Here is a 21,107-nt window from a genome sequence, read left to right on the forward strand (position 1 = left end):
GGGTATTTCTTTTTGACAGTTGGTTAACTCTGGCTCTAAAGCAGAAAAAAACAACCCTATCTTTCCAATTTAGAAACATGCAGTTTTTATAGCTGAAGGAAAAATATTTTTGAACAGGTTTTAATTCTCTGCAGAAGTCATTTTCAATCATAATTTCAAATGGATTAATTGTTTTCAGAACTTTTTTAATTAAAATTTGTAGATGCCACAGGCAAGTGCCATTGTAGACTGGAGACAGATAAAGTGGTGGCCACAAGGACAGAGGGATGGTGACCTGTGCAAGCCCCCGCTGTCCCTGGATATACATTCCTATTGCTTGTCTCAGCTGTACTAGTGTTTCCTTGTGTTTCTACTCATAGTCTCTATTAAAATGAGTTGATTGTCTCAGTGGATGTTGGAATATTAGAAGAGAGTCTAGTCTCTTAATTGTCTGGTTTACTTACATCTCCCTATTTAAAGCTGTTTATTCATATAAGATAGGATGATGCTTGTAATGCTAGTAATGGAGCTCTTGCTAGCCTTCATCCCCAGTGTTTATTTAAAGCAACTGTATGATTTACTGCAAAACCATCCCAACATCTCTCAAGTGTTTACTGATGGATAAGCTAGATTAAGATGTCCCAGCTCATACTTCATAAGTCACAACATAAATCAGAAAACGAGCTTCTGTTCTCTACATACAGCCCTCTTTCAGTGATAGGACATCGACTTATTTCAGATGTTGGCAATCACTACAGTAAAGATCAGTGACATTGGTTAAACTTCTAACTTTATTTAAAACAGACTCACTGCAGTGACTTGGCATCACACAGTAGCAACCTCTGATGCATAACTGCTGCTCAACAGGATGGCACTGTGGAGGCAAAATGGGATGAGTATTTACGTATTGCCATTTCTTCTGTGTCCTGCAGAAAAATCATTCACCCAAAATGAATCATAACCTGCCTACAATGTAGTTTTGCTTGCCTTGAACTAAATATTTCCTCCTTCCCATCATTTTTTTTTAAAGCAGATTCCCCCGCCCCATCCCTATCTATATGCCAGCTGAGGCATTGATAAGCATTAGCATCCTGGAGCAGGCGAGGTGTCCGTTAATCCACGGCGCCTGAACTTGCTTGTGTGCTTGGGAAAGCTGTTAAACTCGGTGAAGTTAAAGAGAATGTTGAAACTATGGGGAGATGGAGGTTTTTCCCTGCACTTTTATTTGGATTACTGGCTTGCTGACTTGCACCTGTGATTAGGATAGCACTCATTAAGAGAAGCTGGGTGGTGCAAGTAAGTGTGGGGCTGGGAGCAATGTTGCTAACAGCTATGGCTTCTTGAACAACAGCTTTAAACCTAATATGCCCCTTTACTAAGTATGTCTCAGCTAAAACTTCCGTGTCAGCCAAGACGTCAGTGAACAGTTGGAAAGACTGAGCAAGAGGTAGCAGTTTGAACCGTGATGTGAACAAGGTGCCATCTGTATGAACACAGCCCTTTCCTAGAGATCTAAAACCTGCCACTGAAGGAGGCAGTAGTTAAAAAGGAGTGAACAGGTACGTGGTAAGGGCTGGTACAAAGTATTGGCCTCTGGTACAGGCCTTCAGCTGCCTGTAACAAGGAATGATGGCTAAACCATGATGCCATGCCCATTCCCCTGTGGGCAGGGTCTTCATGGACATATTTGGTCCAAAACCACAGGTTGGATGAGTTCAGAAGAGGCAAGTCTCTTCCAATAACACTTCATTCATCCAGGCGGCTGTTGCCGTTAGCTTGTTTGTTAGCCAAAGTTGAGTGAAATCACAAAGACCTTGGCCTCAGACCTGGATTTTGAATCCTGATGATGAAATTTATTATTTACGGTAAAAAAAATACCTTATTTTCCTATAACATAATTTCTGCATTGCTGTGGAGTGCACAACAGTCTCAGGAAAATCTGATTTATCTGGTGGAAGAAGTCAGCAGTGTTAGTTAAGATTTGATGGTACTTTAAACAGCAGGAGATTAGACTTCCAGATTTGCAGCGTAGGCTATTTTGGGCAGGGATTGGTATAATCCTGCTCGGTAATGGATGCCTCAATGTGCTGAACGGGGAGCACAAGGTACAGGTTGATCTCACCAGCAAAGGTCAAATCCTCCTTGCACTCACGATACATGGTTTTGAATAATAAATGGTTTTCCTTCCTGGGGTAGAGACACTGAGTTTTTCAGGCATGGCAGGAGTTGGACTGCAAGAAATTGTTTTGTTTTCAATGCTTTGCTAAGAAACGTGGTTAGCTGACCTGTGCTGATAAACCGAGAGGGAGGCAGGTCTCACAGAAGCGGAGTGGATGCGCTCCTCTGGGCCAGCCTGCCATCTGCAGGCCATTGCTCTCCGTTGGGAGAGAGGTAACGCAGGGGCTTGGGGGGTTCTTTCCTTCTCCAGAAATTATTTGTAACAAGTTTGTTTGTTTGTTTGTTTTTCCCTAGGTAAATGTTATTTATTTAAATTTAATTTGTTTCCATCTGATCCTATGACTAGTCACCTCGGTTATAGGGAAAAAAAAAAAAAACAACAACCAAAAAACCCAAGGATAGCAGAGATAAGCTCCTTAGATTTCTCTAGAAGTTAATGAATAATTGCTTTTTCTTTTATTGTTCGTTGTTCAATTTTATAAGTAAACATTGTTGTGCTTAGAAATGGGGCATTTCATATGACAGTCAAATTCTGCCCATCATTCTCAATCCATTAAATCTTTAATAACTCTTGGTGGTGGTGGTCTTAGCTGAACAGTACCACTATAAACTTCAACTCCTGTTGGACATTGAAACTTTTGTTGAGATGTGGGCATGTGTATATGAAAACCAGGTACCTTTCCAAGCATCCCAAAGCTTTTTTCATAGTCCACAAATGGAGAGAGGATGCAACAAAGCCATTTGGCTTTTACACAGCAGACCTTGGCTGCTACTTCAGCAAAAATGTGGGTTTTTGGGCAGTAGTAACAAATGTAGACTAGTGAGTCCACTGTGAAGTATTTCTGGGTTTGGGGTTGTTTTTTAACTCTTTTTTTTTTTTTTTCCAGTAGCTTAAATATACCTATTGCTACCTTCTTATTGCCCAGGTCTTTGAAAGATAAATGATCTGTGTTTTCCTTAGCTGTTTTTATAAACCATTGATAAGAAATCTTAACGGAGTTGTTCATTTGGGAGAGAATTTACTGTAAGTAAATTACTGATCAATTTACAGTTCCAAAGGTATGAAAGTTTAATGTATAAAGTTAGTTGTTCAATGTGTAGTACGTAACCTTTACATCATTTTTGTCTTTGTTTTAGGTCTTCCTGAACAATACTACAGCCTCACTTGGTTCCTTAGCCCTATCCTGGGCTTGATCTTCACTCCGCTTATAGGTTCGGCTAGTGACCGCTGCACACTGAGCTGGGGCCGCCGGCGGCCTTTTATTCTTGCTCTCTGCATTGGTGTCCTCTTTGGAGTTGCACTTTTCCTTAATGGTTCTGTTATAGGTAAATAATGAGGAAATCACCTGCGTATATCTCCTGCTAACATACATACCTGCTTTAAGATGTTTATGTAGGAAGTAAAGATAATGATATGCAGTTAATTTAACATATGTTTAATGTTAAAGTTGTTAGAAATCTCTGCAACGCTGCATTTGAGCTATCTATCTTGCATGTTTTTATTCTCACTCAAAAGTTACAGTGCTGTGCTAAGTATTGTGCAATCATAGCTGTAACTGGTAATACAGCATTATTAATACAATGGTTGCCAGCACGTTTGCAGTTGCTGAGATGAATTTGGTCGATCCTTGACATGGGAAAATTGTAGCAACCTGTTCACAGGGAAATGTTTCCTGTTGTGATCCATTTTCCCTTTAATGCATATCTGGCAACACATCCTGTTTCCAGCATTATTTCAGAAATTATCTTTTCACTTTTTCTTGTGCTTTTCTTAGACCTGGTATTGAAAAAGTCCAGAACACAGTTAATATTTGTTTATCAAAAACTTTGTGGGAAAATAATTTTTCCTGAGCCCCCATCAAAGCTGGTAAAAATAGTTTCCCTTGAACATAGTTTACTACAGACCTTAATCTACAATCTCTTTGTAAATTTAGTGTAGGAGAGGTGACAGCAAGTACATTTGGGGAAATGTTTACATCATGGTTGGACTGATGCAAATGAAAGGAACTTAGCACCTAATAACATCCTCTTGGCTCTCATTTTTATCTTGGGTTAGATGAAGTTCTATTGTCAAAAAGTTTTACTAATTGAGGGAAATGAGTGGAACGTTACCTTGGCTCAGCATGTTAGGTTTTTAAAGCCACATTGGGATGCCATATGATCGTTTCCAATTTGCTGCAAACTGCAGTGGACAAGTTGTTCAGGTGAATGACATTTAGCTTATCCTTTTTTAATTTACCCAGGCAATAAATATTATTTGAATTGCTGTCATATGGTATCAATTGTACTTTGTTGTTGTGCCTCCAAGACTTATTCCTCCTCCTCCAGATGTATGCAAGATGTTAGACTGCAGCCTTCTTACAAGATTTTAATTGATAGGAAGCTCTTAGTTCCACACAGGTAGCCATTGGTACTGGCAAGCAAACCTCATATGCAGGTTATAGGCTTAAAGTGTCTCGGCTTCTAATAAATCAGCACAAAATACTGTCTTTAATTTTTCTTTAATTCTTTGTTGCACAGTAATACAGTCTGTTGCATAGCTTTCTAGAAAACTTGTGCTTTCCCAGATACTCCAGTGGTACTTCGGTGCAATGACATTTCTTTAAAACACAGAGGTTATGCATCTGTTCCTGGGACATGGTTATGATACATCTCGAACAAAAACCCTCTTCTGAAAGGCACTTTAAACACCACTGTGCCTCTCAAGGGAACCTGGAGTGAACTGAAGTAAGAGAGCTGTTCCATACTAGAAGATAGAAATTTGCTGCCAATGTTCAGTTTACATCGACGTAAGATAGCACTTGACATCAGCGTAAGACAGAACTTGAACTACTAGTTAGAACAGATGCACAATATGATAAAGTTTATATTAGCCTCTCTTTAATTAAAGTTTTTGAAATTGTGATTTGTCTCACTTTTCAGAGAGAAAAGGCATTGCTTCCCAGTCTCTCGCAAAAGGGGGTGTCAAGCTCTTTGCAGGAAGAGGCCTCATTTGTAACCAGATTTTCTTCTAAATGGACCCTGTATGCTCTTATTGTCTGATTTCTTCCCATTTTAGGTTCACACTTTCCTGTCCTTAGTCTCCAGTTACTGGCAATCACAATTTCAATTTAGGGCTACAGGAGGTGCTGCAAAAACTGACGTGGTCATTGTTTTGTACCATTTTCCATACCCTGGCCTCTGGCAATAGGAGTCGTAGTGAGGAGAACAGGGAACACAAGAGCATGCTGAAGAAGAGGTTCACTAATCCTAATAGTAATAGAACCATGTCCCAGGAGAACAGCTATGTGTAGATCTTATTCAACTCTTGTTCTCTCCACTATATGCACTGTTCAAGTTTCCAACAAATCTAAAGCACGGACACTGCTGGTGTTTTCTGCTGTGAGATTCAGCTTAGTATGGGACACATATAAACTTCATTAGCATTCAGAGGACTTGGTATAAATGAGGATTGAATATGCACTTGAGATTTAGATGATTTTTGGTGGCTTAGCCAGTTCATCTCTTTCCGCAGTCATTTTCATGAGTTATGCTAACGGTTTTATCAGTCTTGCATGTGTGACCTCTAAATCTCTCTGATTCAAGTAATTCATGCTTTTGTCAATGGTTTGTTTCATGAAACATTTTCCAGCTGTATACTAATGCTGCCTTTCTACTTTGTAGAAAAAAAGCATTTCATCCCGTGCTATCAACAGAAGCTGACTGATGCTTTTTGCAATGCAAAATACCTTCATGTTGCTTCATTCCTAAAAGTTTTGCTTGTAAAAATGATCTAGAAAAATGAATGTTTAAGAAAAGCAAAGAGAGAGGTGAAGGGGTTAAATTTCACTTGATTGTGATTTACTGTGACCCTTGCATGTCAGGTACCATGTCAGTAATGCTGTCAACAGTGCAGTTACCTGTGTTTGTAACTGACAGATGAAATATGTCATTTTGCTTTTGGATGCTCTCCTCACCGTGGCTGTCTTACAAAAACAGCCTTCAGCATTTAAAGGAAAACACATCTGAGGATCATGAAATAATATCCAATGCTCTCAGAGGTTTAAGACATACTTTGAAAATAACATTTTGAAAAAGAAATGTCAGTCTTACAAATGTAAAAACAAAATCTTTGTCCCAGACCTTCCATGAAGCTGTGCCAAAGAGTTGAAATTGCCTTTTTACTCTGTAAAGGAACATTTCCAGTGAGTGTGTTGGCCACCTTAAGGAGTTAAGCTTGTGCTTAGTAGTTTTCCCTTTTTGAATAACATGCTCAGATTCCTGTTCCGTTTTTCCCCAGGTCTGGCTATTGGCGATGTCCCAGACAAGCAACCCATTGGTATAGTTCTCACAGTGCTTGGTGTTGTGGTGTTGGACTTTTGCGCTGATGCAACAGAAGGGCCAATTCGGGCCTACTTGTTGGATGTCGTGGACAGTGAAGAACAAGACATGGCCCTTAACATCCATGCGTTTTCAGCTGGTATGGAGTTAGCTGATGTGTTTTTTGGCAGCTGTCAAGTCTTCCTGATGAATGAGTTGTGGCCTAATTATTTTTTTCCTGAGCTCACTTCTCATTTTTTCTTTCCACAGGTCTTGGAGGAGCAATTGGTTATATGTTAGGAGGGCTGGACTGGACACAGACCTTCTTAGGTGGTATTTTTAAATCTCAAGAGCAAGTCCTTTTCTTCTTTGCAGCCATTATTTTCTCTGTCTCAGTTGCTCTCCACCTTTTTAGCATTGAAGAAGAGCAATATAACCCTCAGCAGGACAGGATTGATGATGAAGGAGACACACTTTCCAGTGTCAAATTCAGTGGTAGTCTCCCCCCTCTAAATCGACTGAATGTAATCAGTGAGGAAGACCCATATGGAGCCTCTATGTTCCATGATGAGGTTCAATCAGAGCATGATCTCAATATGGAGTTCCTTGAGGTGAACATTGTAAGAAGCAAGAGCGACTCAGTTCTACACATGCCTGATGCTACATTGGAAATTGAATCGGAGCTGCTTTTTCTGCATGACATCGAACCCTCCATTTTTCAGGATGCTTCGTATCCCAACACTCCCCACAACACAAGCCAAGAGATCATGAAGTCCAAACTCAACCACCTGTCTGCTTTCCTCAGGGACAATGAGAAAGAGGAGGAAATGTTGCTTGATAATCGCTTAAATGAAGATAAAGTCCCAAATGTCAACGGCTCCCTACCAAAAGAGTTCCTCAACGGACACACTAGAATAGGCATGAAGCAATCTAGTACTTCAAATTCCATGCGAAGGCGGAGGCACATGTTTTACCGTCAGCCATCTTACACCTTCTCATACTATGGCAAAATAGGTTCCCACCGCTATCGCTTTCGTCGGGCCAATGCCATTGTCTTGATAAAGTCCTCACGCAGCATGAATGATATCTATGACATGCAGAAGCGGCAGCGACAGAGGTACAGGCACAGGAATCAGAGTGGCACAACAAATTCAAGTGGAGACACAGAGAGCGAAGAGGGGGAAACTGAAACCACTGTCAGACTCTTGTGGTTGTCAATGCTAAAGATGCCAAAGGAGCTGCTGAGACTGTGCGTCTGTCACCTCTTAACTTGGTTTTCGATCATTGCTGAAGCTGTGTTCTATACAGATTTCATGGGACAAGTCATTTTTCAGGGCGATCCAAAGGTAAGAGAACAGTTACCTTTGGCAGACCTGCTTGCAGTTACTCGTTTCTGAGATGCGCTCGTTACAAGAAAGTGGCTTTGCATTTGTGTGTGTTGCAGGCCCCTTCTAACTCAACTGAGCTACACGCCTATAACGCTGGAGTTCAGATGGGATGCTGGGGACTGGTAATTTATGCTGCTACTGCTGCTGTTTGTTCAGGTAAGAGACTATGCACAATCAGACAGTGTAATGCACCTCATAGATGTATTTGCAAGGTAGAAATAGTTTTGCTTCAGTTAGCATCTGCATCCTTGTTTGGTGTGAAGGATATTTTGGAAAAGCATTTGATGGTCAAAGTGGAAGGGGCTTCTTTAAGAATCAATATTAAAAAATCCCTCCAAATGTAGGGGTGGAAATAAGAACAGATCAGTTAAGTGGCATAAAGCACAACATTTTATCAAAGGATATTAATGGCATTTGGTTAGTCATCAGGAAACTAAAATTATGCTTGTTAGAAAATTGAAGCATATGTAAGAAGGTTTTGCAAAGACTTTTTAAAATCAGAATTATAAATATGTATTTCTGAAAGTCTTTCATGTTCTCTAATCAACAGATAAAGCAACTACAGACAATTTAGGCTTGGAATACAGACTCTGAAATTGAGAACTTTTGCCAAATGTAAATTCTGCCAAATTCTGCCTTCTGCAGTACGTGCGCAGGCATGTCTGTACAGATCAGTATCGTGGGGACTGCCTCTTTGTTGAGACATGCCAAGTTGAAGTTCAGGTGGGCAGCTTGTTTCTGAACACAAACTGAAATGGGTCTGTGAACATCAGTTACCTGATCACTTTGTTTAGCGAATGTGCTTGCGTTAGAAACAGAACGGCCTCTGTGCTCGGTGTGTACCTGCATTGACAAAGTTAACGAATAGGTAAAATTACTGAATGGACCGAGTGGACCATGATAGGTTTGAGTCTCAATGCATTTTGTTCTGCCTCAGACTTGTAGCATGGTTTAGGCAAGTCTCTGAGCTCAATTGCTCCCCAGTTTCTGTAGCCGCAACGCGTTTCTTTCCCAATGACAGCTGAGCTATTCTGCCAAGACAAGCCAAATACTCGGTGAGCATCCAAGCCCTAAACAGCATAGCGAGCCATCACGGCCACATCAATACCATAAAACTTTGTCGAGTAAACTGACATTTATGTTTCATTCTTCATCTCTGCAGCTTTGTTGCAGAAATATTTGGACAACTATGACCTTAGTATAAAAGTGATCTACATCCTGGGCACGCTGGGTTTTTCTCTTGGCACTGCGGTGATGGCTATGTTCCCCAACGTGTATGTCACTATGATAATGATCAGCACTATGGGAATAGTCTCCATGAGTATCTCCTACTGTCCCTATGCGCTTTTGGGACAATACCACGATATTAAACAGGTACGTAGAATATTTTGGGTATTTTAATCAAAGCAGAGCCTTCACATTTCACTGAAGATCACAGTGGCAAAATGGATTTATTAAACCCCATTATTTGAGGTATATGCTTTGTTGGGATGTGGGCCAAAGCAGAAATTCATCCTTGATAGTAAATAGCAAGAGCTGCTACTTAAATCTGCTGGTAGTACCAAGCTTCAGGTTGGCTCGGTGGGGTCATGATTACCATGTGCTGAGGTATAAAAGGATTTGGGTGGACGTGGTAGGATGAAGAGAGATGAAATAATTATTGCACTATTTATTATATACCTAGTAGTTATACTGTTTCAGATGTGTTATGTTAGCATTACTCAGGTTTTTCAGAGTCTTAGATATTGACGTGAGTCAACTATCAGTTTGGGGAGATGTAAGGCAAACTGATTCTGCTGGAAAAAAGGACAGATTTACTTTCCATCTTTCAGCACTGTTCCATTTGGATTACAAATTACAGGAGGATTGTTGATTTTAACATGTTTCTGCATTGGGATGGGGATGGGGATTCCTTTTTATAATTTCCACCAACTCTTTCATGTAATTTTTTTCTACAAAACCTGATCTTGGAGCCAGTTGACACTAGGAGTACCCCACTAAATGTCTGTCTCATGGTGCAAGATGAGAATGTGCTTGATAAGTAGGTGAGAAGGCTCTTTGGGCTTGTATAGCCTGCATGATGCACAAGGATGGCATGAAGTCCACCACATCGCAGAGAAATTTGAGGAAGATGCTAATGTTTAACCATTTGATTTAATCCATTGTTTTGCCTCCTAACATGTTTGTCTTTTTCCAGTACATTCACCATAGCCCTGGGAACTCAAAGCGAGGATTTGGCATAGACTGTGCTATTCTGTCATGCCAGGTTTACATCTCTCAGATCCTCGTGGCCTCTGCGCTTGGTGGTGTGGTAGATGCGGTTGGCACAGTCAGTGTCATTCCCATGGTGGCTTCAGTGGGATCCTTCCTGGGGTTTTTGACAGCTACCTTCTTGGTGATATACCCCGAAGTCAATGAAGAGCCAAAGGAAGAACAGAAAGGATTAGGTCCTCCGGAGACAGCCGAGGGCAACGGCATGAGTGCAGAGAAGCCAACTGTGCTGAAGCTCACACGCAAAGGAGCTGCCACATCGGAGCTGGAGAGTGAATCAGCTGTGTGAGACCATCGCTTATTGTTCACTCACATTCCAGGGAGTGCAGGTGCAGGATCAAGAACTTTTTTTTTTCCCCAGGAAAAAAAAATTAGGGTCTTCACTACTTGTAGCTGAAATTGCAAAAGAAAAGGCAGTTTCATGCAAAAATGTAAATGAAATCCTGTAGTCCTTAATATAGATTTGAACAGGTAGCTATGATGCTAATTGCTTTCTCTACAACTTAGAAACGTCATTTCTGAACACTTTTTTATTAAGAATACATTTAGATTGCAAATAAGTTTTATTAATCTGCATGAGACTCACAGTGTATTCAATTAGCAGTTAGAAAAATTAAGTTTTCGGCTGGTTTTAAACTGAAAATGGAAGCTATCTTGACTTACAGTCTCTTGCTGTTTTTTTGTCTGAACATTTCAGATTTCACTAGTGTAATAGCCGAATCAAACGCTTAGACATCTTGATCAATTTTTTCTTAAGCATGATATTATTGGTCTGACAGCTACAGTTTTTTAGCATTAATTTTAGACTTCATGTTTTTGTTAGTGCAATTACTACAGAATAGTTTTATTTACAATTATTTTCAAGAAAAACAAAAGCAATTAGTGCGGTTTCTAAGAAACTGCCGTGAATCCTTTCAGTCACACTGTTCAACAGCTACTCCCAAGTCTGCTGCTTGTCAAGAGAGGGTGACATAGGTGATGTGAACTGTAGAGGGAAGGAGCAGCAGCTGGGAGAGGTGACCAGCACTCACAGGTTTTTATCACAAGTGCTGCACTTCAAGAATGTCGTTGGAATACGCTGTGACAGTTTTTAGCCTGGTGTTTTTCGTGCTGGTGAACTTGAGGGTTTTCTTGGCATTTTAAACCTGGTCATCTCTGGATGAAGCTGCCATAGAGAAAGGGTGTCTCTGGGGTCAGCTTCATGGGAAGGGGGCGTGCGGATTCTCTTTTGTAGGGAAAGTAATTGATTAATTGCACTTTTTATGATCCTTTAACCTCCTGGCTGAGAACACAGCAGCCAAGGTAAAGACACAGTGTCAGTACAACAAGGTGAACCAAAGGCCTACCTCCGTCACTTTATGGCATAGTCTGGGTGTATGAAAAGCTGTGTCAGAAACAGTATTTAGGCCTTAAAATTCAATCCACTAGCATGTGTTGCTGTTCCAGTCCCCGTGTTGGAGGAATTGCAGGCTGGAGCTCTTCTGAGCTGCTGTACTGATGTCGTCAGCGCAACCTCCATCCCCCTTCCTTGATTCAGGATATAGCTGCAGTGTAAAGACATTTTTCTGTGAAGAGCTTGAAAGAGTTGTGCTAATCTGATTTAAAACAGCATTTGGATCGCTAGCAATGCGCCCCAGTCCACGGGCAGCCAAAGCTCAGAGATCCAGCAGTCATTTAAAGCAACTTTAGAAACTGAACTTCTGTTTGTTGTCTTATAAGAAGTGTTTGTGATGCTATTTACTCATTTTCGCATGGGCCTCCGGGCTGCAGTCAGTCCGTCTGCTGAACAGACAAATCACAGCTCGTTGTAAGATTTCTGCTGCCTCAGACTTCTCATACTACAGTACTTTAAAATGCATGTGTAAATCATGCTGCAATATAGTCATTCAAAAGAAGAATATATATTTCAAAATGAAAAGCAGTTTTTAATAAATTACTTGAATTGTCAATGTATTTAAGAAATGTATGTTTTGGTATATTTGAAGTTAACGCGCAGTCTTGGCCAGCATCGTTGACAAATTTTGGTGGCGTACGTGGGTTTCTTAGCTGAAGGCTTTCAGTCAGTGCCGATGCCCTGTGCTATCAAGGGTGACAATGTTGTTTTTAGGCTGGTGAAATCACCGAGCACTAAAGTACACGTAATCGCACAGGACTTAGGGGTTTTAGTTTCATGTGTCTTGAGAAAGTCTTTTTTTCTTTGAGGTGAATATTTTTTTATTTAGAACACATACTGTGAACTGTGTTCAGACAGGGGAATAATACTACTGAAGAATATGAGACCTTACTGAAGAAATCAGTTGTAGGAAACTTTAACTGAACTTCTGCCGTGAATTTTATCATCTCAGTTACATTTAATATATTCTAGTGATGTTCATGTACAACAGAGATGAGTGTTGTATTTCACCCTATAACTGGCATTCATGTAAAATGCACACTGAGTTAGACATTTTAAAGTGGCTTTAATATTTTATTTTTGAAGCTCCTTGAAGATTCTTCTTTTGGTTAAATGAACGCTGTCAAGTATTCCTTATTTTAATCTGTTCCTGGAAAGGTTCTTCTACAGTTTAAAAAATCTGCATCTTCTGACTGGTGCCAGCTTTAGCCTTTTCCCCACGAGTTTCATGGATCGGTGTGGTTTCAAAGCACCACTACTTCACACTGCACCTTTGTAAGCCAAGATTTCTTTCACAGCACCATCGAGCTGACCAAGATCTAGCTCAGGGGTCCTTAAACTATGGCCTGCGGGCTGGATACGGCCCCCCAGAGTCCTCAATCTGGCACCCAGTATTTACAGACCCCCCTGCCCCCCCCCCGCCGGGGTTGGGGGGGGAACCAAGCAGCCGCAGATGGCTGCCTGCCACTGCATCCGCGCACCGGCCCCCTGGTTAAACAGTTTGAGGACCCCTGATTCTAGCTGCAGGGAGGAGTTGAAGCTCCCTCTCGTTTCACACCCAGAAGAGGGGATGTGAAACTGTTTGGGGTATGAGCTCACACACATTGAGCTTTTTTCAGTCAGGGGAAGGGTGAGGAGGGAGGAAGGACATTTTGAACCCAGAGGTTTTCAAAGGCAAGGCAGGCCCAATTCTGTCCCAGCCAGCACTTGGCATAGCCTCGTTTCTAAGAATGGGACGTTCAGATATGTATTTGGAGTTGTTTATGGGGCTGTTTAATTACTGTGTGTAACACATGAATGTGCACACTGCCTTGCAGCAGGAAGCTCTATTTCACTCCCCTGTAAAAGCTGAAGGAAATAATTCTTCATTGTAAACACACTGAAGGTATTTGTAGTATTGCCAGAAGATTTAACTTGGGGGAGCACCAGCCAAAGTATCTCCTCCGGTACCTTGGCTGGCCTGTGAAACCACCACACTGGCTTCACTGTGCTTGCTGGTGAGGGCTCCCGAGGTCTTTCGTAGTAATGCTTTTCCTTGAATTAGAGAGTTTTCTTTCTAGTCCTGGCACTTCTCAGGGTAGAGCAGGCAATGATTTATTTTTTGTGTGTTCCTTACCTTTTGCTACAGAAATGATGATTTTTTTTTTTTTTTTATGGTCACAATTAAAAGGTGAAGTAGTATGATTTTATGTGTTTATTGCAGAAGTTGTGGGAAGAGAGATTTGAAGGAGGGTGGTTTTTTTTTTTTTTTTTACTCCTTATGACAGTAAGTATCATTTTTTGTTTGTCGGTATTACTGTATAGTCCAATTCATCCTGCATGCTCCGTCTTTTTGGACCTTTCCTACAGTAGGCTTAAGGTTTAGTGGTTTCATTCTGTGTTGCTCTATACTGTAAGTAATATTACCATATTCTGCTGCAGTCCTTCTGGTGATGTCTAACACCTCGGACATGAGACACTGTTAGTGCTCAGATTCTTGAGTGCTGTAGTCAGTAAGCTGCACATCTAGAAATATTTCGCATGAGAGCAGAGAAGCTCTCTTTAACCACTCAGAAAGGTGTAGCATGGATTTTTGCACCCTTGGGTTATTGCAAGAGTCTGATCAGATCTGCACTGTTTGTGGATGGCAGTTTCAGACTCCAGAAGCAATAATTTCTTAGGAATGTTTCTCTTCCTGCTGGTTAGATGACTTTCATAGAGATTTATTACCTAAATAGCCTTTTAATAGCATGAATCTGGTCGTTTGCTAGCACTGGCAGTAAGCAGTTATGGAAAGATGTGGATTGTTCATCATCAGAAGGGAGGAAGCCAGTAAATCCAATGGAGGTTAGTGCTCCTTGAAACACACAATGTCCTTCTCCCTTTTCACTTGGAGCCTTGTTCTAGACTATGAAATATTCCCGGCACGGCAGGCTGAAAAGGAGGCAGCTGCACATTTAGCGTCCCAGTTTTCTTGCCAGTGCCGATGCTGGCATGCAGGCCCCGTGATGAAACAGGCTTGCGTGAAGTTTTCCACAGAGGCATGAAGCAAGGGCTGAGCCCTTCTTAGTCCTCCCCCATCTGATCTGAATCCCCCCCTCCGCACTTGGAATGACAGTGGCAACAACAGTGATTATTGCCAGGTACCTCATTAAAACCTCACCTCTATCATTAGAAACACATTCACCCGCCCTCGGTTTGTGGCGAGCTTGGTCTTCCTCCAGCATTCACCATTAAAGGCAGGATTTGCATGGCTGCTAGTAGGGTCTTGCAGCCACGCAGGTTGAGGTTACATTTACAAATAAAGGTGGAGAAATTCACAGTTTGTTCCTGCAAGAGCTCCTTCCATGTCTGGGCGGGAGGGGAGCTGAGGGGCACTGCCTTCCCGGAGGCACGTCACAGGGGTCAGCGTTCGTTTTCAGTGCTCGCTCATGGTTTCAGTAACTCTGCATATACACGTAGCCGGGTTGCACAACACTCCGTTGTTCAGTCCCTGCGACAAATCATAGTTCAGTCACTGAGAGTTGGGTTTTTTTAGGTGCGTGTGCGTGTGTCAATGTATCTGTGTGTGTATACATTTATATACACACTGCTCGGGCCAAAATCTCTTTTGGTGGTTGTGTGCTTGTCATCACTGTACTCAACATTTTCAACTGAGTTCTTCCAGATTTCCTTCATCCTTGTCTGATGCGAGACGAGCTCAGCTATAAATATGTATCCTATTTAAATAATAAGTAAACTCCTGCATGATATTCCAAGCACATGTAGCAGCTTCGGCATCTGAAGTATCTATTGTGAAAGAGAAGTTGGTTTTTATTTGCAGCTGTTTTGTCCTTCTTTCCTTTTAATAGGCCAAATAAATGTAACGAACACCAAATGTTGCACAGAGATGTTATTAATGACTGTGTAGAAGAAATACCAAATTTTATTTTTCTTTGCAGAAACTTTATGGTTACAGAGAGTTCTCTAGCTGTTATTCTTCCTTAAATGACAAAGCTGAACGTTTGTAAAGTGCATCAAAAATGGTCATTTTTAAAAAGTGGAGCTACCCAAAGTTTTCTCTTTCTCATGTTGCATCCAGAACAAGCCATTGGCAGAGGTGAGCTGCAGAAGCTCAGATATCAACTGGCTTTTTGATTTTGAGTTTCAAGACTCAGCAACCCAGTGAGTTAGGAAATAGTCTTAATAACAAAAAGGCTCAACTGCCTTTTCTTACTGTGGCACTAATATCTGCAAAGGTCTGCCCATTAAGATGTTCCAGTTTTTCCTGTAATTTAAATTAAGTTCACCTCCCCAAACACGGTTTTTATTTGGTTCCTCAACCCAAGCAGCCCTGCAGCTCACCTGTCTTTCAATCTTGCCTTCCCTCGCCCGGGAAGCACAGCGGACCATGATGGGTGCCCAGGAGGGACAAATACCTTCCACCCCTAGAAGAGAGCATCTGCTAAAATTAAAAGGCTTTTGATGCCCTTGTGACCTGCTGAAACTTTAGCAAACACGGTTCGATTTGAATACATTTTTTCTTAAATTTTGAAGTTGAGGGTGAAGCTTTAGGAACATTTAGCCGAACTAGGCATCCCCTTATTTAGTCTGCACCTATTGAATCCTTAATGACAGCTAAATTGTAGTAAATAGCCCCAAAAACCAGAAAGACTTTTCTCTCAACAAATTGGCAGTTCCCAACATTAATTTTTATTTTTCTGATGTAACATGAACACTAAGCCCTTTTGGTAGCCAAATGACCAGCTTATTTTAAATGCCTCATATTAATAGAAAGCTGCATATATAGGCATCTCATAGCAGAAAAAAAAAAAAAGAAAAAAAAAGAATATTTAGTTCCTTTGTGAACTGGCCATATGACAACTACTTTTTTATCAACTTATTAAGTTGGGGCACTATAATAGCTCTTGCTGAGTTTAGCAATGTTTATAAGCATGTGTTAAACACATAATGTTGTTTTATGAGGAAAAAGGGATAAAGAAAAGTAATGTCACAGATGAATGTTTGAGTGCGTAGATGGCATAATGTATGTATGATTTTTATTTCTACACTGTTGAGCTTATTTTCTGTTTTAAGGTTAAAAGAAGAGGTTTGTTGCATGAGAACTATTTTATTGTGTTCTGCACTTTCTGTTCTTTTTGTATAATCTTGATTTTTTTTCATTTATGTATAGAAAAAAATCAATTTAGAAATATTCTACTCCACAAAACATTGTGTTCCAATCTGTTGTTCAGAAGTTCGATCTTAATAAACATTTCAGTAAGAGTTGGTGGCTGGAGTTCCTGTGTTGTTTGTAGGGAACGTGAGTGTCCTGGCTGTGGTTGCACCTGTGGGGCTGGCAGCAATGCTGGCTCCCTGCTACTGGCTGAACGCTGCTGCCGCCTCCCCTCGTCCCTGAGCTGTACAAGACAAATAATGTTCACCGGCTTCCCAAAGGTTAATTAATATTTCTAAAAACATTACTACAAAAAAAAAAAAACCCAAACAGTTCACAAACACTTGATAAACTCACCTGACACTTGCAGGGTTCAGGTGCAACAGAGGAGGGAGCGCAGATGGAGAGCAAACAGTGACGCCTGGGAGAGGTGTATGTCCCCAGCTGCAGACTCTGCTCCTGCCCTGGTTGCTCTGACCCCTTCCCAGGGTAGTGGCTGTCACCTGCTGAGCCAGCAAAATCCATCATCTTCATGCCATCACCAAGAGCACTACTGGGGCCTCAGGGCTGTCAGGCCTTCCCTTCCAGTGGGTGGCAGGGAGGGTCTTGTCCCTTCTTTGCCAGCATATTGGCCTTTTCCCACTCCTCTTCCTTACCACGGTGTGGGATTCCTCTGCGCGGGAGGGCCTGGGAGCGTTTCAGGAGGAAACAAATGTAACTAATAAGGAGCTTCCAAAGAAACCAGCTCACACCCAAACTGACTAACCACATGGGCCATTGCTACTGACAAGAAAGGGGAAAGCCAGAGACCAGTCTATCTGATTACAAATGCCAGCTGACAGGGTTAAACTTGCCTTGTGGAGAGCTCAGTTGTCCTGATTTGATTTCTAGCGCTTTACTTGACAGATCTGATCTGTGACTTCCCCTGAAGGCAATTCTTCAGAACTGGTATAAGCAGCTCAGAGAATTTGATGCCTGTGCAGCATTTAGTTCATTTTTGACGAAACCCAGCTCATCTGCGCTCTTTTCTCACTGGACCTGATGTTAAGAAAGAAGTGAAAACATAAAATGCAATAAATCTGACTTTCAGCCTGGGCTATGAACTTGATTTTTCACCAGCATCAGGGAGAGAGCATGGACACTGCCTCCTTGGGGAAGGAGCTATTTCAAATACCTACAGAAGACCCAGCTGTGCTGGTTTTGGCTGGATAGAGTTAACTTTCTTCATAGCACCTCATACAGAGCTGCTATGAAGCATGGGGGAGTGAGGTTGCTGGCTGGGGTGAAACTACGATGAGCAAGAGCCTCCCTTCCTCACCCCACCTGGCAGAGCAGGGCCCTCACCATGGGGAGCTCACCAGGCAGAGCCCAACCAAAGTAAAGTGGGGATTAAGTGGCAGGGACTGCCCTGCATCCCTGTCTTCTCCCAGCACAATTAAAAGTAAAGAAGCCAAAAGGATGTGAAAGGAGTAAAGAAATAACCCTGAACTTCCCTGGGCTGGGTCTTGCAAGGCATGACACTGAGCCCCTCTCTCTGTCCATGCATCTCCTCCCCAGTATCTGCTTGTTAGCTCTGTCCCCTGTGCCAAGAGATGGGGAGGACCGGGCAGTCCGCTTCTTCCTTTCCAGTGTCACAAGGCAGCCAGGGGAGAGTGACAAGAAACAGAAGCCTCTCAGGTGCTGTTGTTCCTGCAGGGTGATGCCCAGAGAGGAGGAAAAGTGCGGAAAGGCATTGCTTGGCTCAGGAGACATGACGTACCCTCTGGCCTAGGAGGGGGAGGCTGCCATCCCCGGGTCCCTCCTCGGGCTGGGAGCAGGGTGCCAAGTCTGGGCTGGCTGAAGCACGCTGAGGAAGGGGTGAGGAAAGAAGAGCTGGTCACCCCTGAGCTATGGTTCAAGTTAAAGTTAAATACAGCCATTAAAAAATAGCTCAGTGGCCTTGGAGTAGCTGGGAACAGCGCGAGAGGGGCCTGCCCCAGTGCTTCCCCCGCTTCCCAGTCTGGACCCAGGATGAAACAACCAGCAAACTAGGACCTTCCTGTCAGCCCCAGTCTGCCCCAGTGGAGTCAGTCCCTGCACCCTGCAGGCTTCGCAGCAGCTGGAGTAACATCTCTCGCACCCTGGGGCAGGGGGCGGGGGTATACTGTGCCCATGTCCACGCCAGCCCTCAGTGCTGGCAGGGAGGTAATGCCACCTACTGCCGAGGGCTACCATTGGGTATTTACAGGGGAGCCCAATGGCCACCTGTTACTGCCTCTGTGCGGCTGTCGCAGGCCCTGCTGAGCAGCCCCAACCCCGCTGTGCCCTGCAGGATCAGGCCCTGTCGTGCACGCTGCCTGCACCCCACGTAGGCACCCGGCAGAGCTGAGACCTCATGCACTCCCGGACTCCCACTACTGCCCACTCCCCAGCAGCTCCAACCTTGCACGACACACTCATAAGCCCAGAGCTCACGGGGACATGGGATGTGACCATCTTCCAGGTGGTGACACCAGACACACACCCTTGAGTTGGGGTCCCACGCAGTGGGCAGCCCTTCGCATCCTGAAAAGGGGCAGGGGGCAGCCACCCGGCAGGGAACTAGCCCTGGAGGGCCGTGGTGATGGATGGGGAGTTGCAGCAGGACAGTGGCCCAAATCCTAGGGCCAAGGGTGGCGGGCAGCCGCTGCCCCAGCTCCCAGCCCTGAGCAGGCAGCATTTGCTTCCTTTTCTTTGGGCCTGGGAGGCTGCACTGGTGCAAAGTGGCATTTGCGCAACATCTTTCCTGACCTAACACCTGGGGTGGCACAAGGGCCACCCACCCGCAGCCAAAAGTGGGGGACCCGTGTGAGGCGCTGGGGCAAAGCACCACGGAGGAGGAAGTCACACAGCCGGGGAAATCCTGCAGCTTACATTCTACCTCAGCCTCAGCCTCCAAATGGCAGCTGACCCCAGCGCAGCTGGCACCCACTCAATGGCACACAGCAAAGGACAGCCCCGCCACCACCCCCTGGGGAGAGGGCTGGGAGCACAGTAGCACAGTAGCTGAAAGAGATGCAGAAAGAGCAACAGAGGCAAGTAATTAAGGGGGGGGGGGGGGGGGGGGGGGTTGGTGTCTGAGGATGGGCTTTTGCTTTGCTGACTGTAGCAAGCTGACAGCAAGACAGGGTTCAGTCAGTACTGATGGCGAAAGGGAACTAGTCCTACAAACAGACCCGCAGAAGCCCATGAATGCAGGCTGGAAGGAGAGGAAGGGGCCATTTCCTACCTTGCTGCACGGCCCTGATCAGCCAGCACAAGTCAGCCCGAATTTCCAAGCAGCTCCCATCTCCGCAGCAGAGTAATTTCTAGAAGCAAACACTGCCATCCCTTGGTTTGAATCGCAGAATCCTAGAAAACCTCCAGCTGGAAGGGCCCCATAAGGATCATCAAGGCCCACTCCCTGCTCCTTGCAGGACTACCTAAAACTAAACCATATGACTACGAGCATCATCCAGACGCTCCTTGAACTCTTGACAGGCTTGGTGCTGTGACCGATTCCCTGGGGAGCCTGATCCAGTGACCAATCACCCTCTCAATGAAGAACATTTTTTTAATGTCCCATCTGAACTTCCCCTGACATGGCTTCATCTCATTCCCTCATGTCCTGTCGTGGTCACCAGAGAGAGAAGATCAGCACCTCCCCCTCCACTGCCCCCCTTGAGGCAGTTGCAGACTGCGATGAGGTCACCCCTCAGCCTTCTCCAGACTGAAGAAACCAATTGGCCTCAGCCACTCCTCCTGTCTTGCCCCTGAGGGTTTTCACCACCCTCCTCTGGACACACTCTAATAGTTTATGCCCTTCTTCTACCGAGGCACTCAAAACTGCGTATAGAACTTGAGGTGGGGCCACACGAGCACAGTGGTGGGACAATCACCTCCCTCCACCAGCTTGCTATGCTGTGCTTGATGCGCCCCAGGACATGGTTTTAGCTGCCAGGGCATGCTGTTAACTCATATTGCCATCAACCCAAACGCCCAGAGCTTTCTACAGGGCTGCTCCCTGTAGTCCTCCCATGTCACCTGTCCTTGTTTCCAATCCATACTTTTTCCACCTAAGGAGGAGACATGCCAGCTGCCCCAGGCAGGAACTTGTCGCCGTGGCCCTCTCTCCCTGGAGTTACCACATTCTGCCCGGTGGAGAGAGGACAGGGAATCCTCTGTCTCATGCCTCCTGGCTGCCTGACAGGCCTGTCCCAGGGAGGCCAGGCACGGTTCCAGTCGTCTGGTTCCCCACCCCGACTCCCTGATCCTCCTCAGCCTACTCCCCTCCTCCCGGTGCTCTGCCACTGAGTGGAGGAGTTCCTCCAGCCGGGCACATCTCCCACGGGAGCGCTCACCGCTGCTGGCTGGTACTGCCGTAAGAGCCGGGCACGGCCTGCCAGCGGGGCACCGGGGTGGCTGCCCGTTCCCACCCGAGCTCTGTCTGGGCAGCTGCGTCAGTCAC

At 44.0% G+C, this 21,107-nt stretch overlaps 1 protein-coding gene across 6 annotated transcripts in view; it reads left to right on the top strand.

Moving 5' to 3' along the window:
- Window positions 1-16,752, top strand: part of SLC45A4 (solute carrier family 45 member 4) — a 90,281-nt gene extending 73,529 nt beyond the window's left edge. For 5 of the 6 annotated variants that reach the window (XM_056333030.1, XM_056333033.1, XM_056333029.1 and 2 more), the window contains 6 exons: window positions 3,295-3,483; window positions 6,437-6,616; window positions 6,727-7,802; window positions 7,901-8,000; window positions 9,007-9,218; window positions 10,042-16,752. In XM_056333030.1, the coding sequence (XP_056189005.1) occupies window positions 3,295-3,483; window positions 6,437-6,616; window positions 6,727-7,802; window positions 7,901-8,000; window positions 9,007-9,218; window positions 10,042-10,404 (2,120 nt within the window). In that variant the 3' untranslated portion in view covers window positions 10,405-16,752. The remainder of the gene's footprint in view (window positions 1-3,294; window positions 3,484-6,436; window positions 6,617-6,726; window positions 7,803-7,900; window positions 8,001-9,006; window positions 9,219-10,041) is intronic. The other variant, XM_056333034.1, reaches the window with a different exon arrangement.
- The last annotated feature ends 4,355 nt before the right edge of the window (window positions 16,753-21,107 follow it).

This window comes from Falco biarmicus, chromosome 3, assembly GCF_023638135.1.
Source record: "Falco biarmicus isolate bFalBia1 chromosome 3, bFalBia1.pri, whole genome shotgun sequence".
NCBI classification, from domain to species: Eukaryota; Metazoa; Chordata; class Aves; order Falconiformes; family Falconidae; genus Falco; species Falco biarmicus.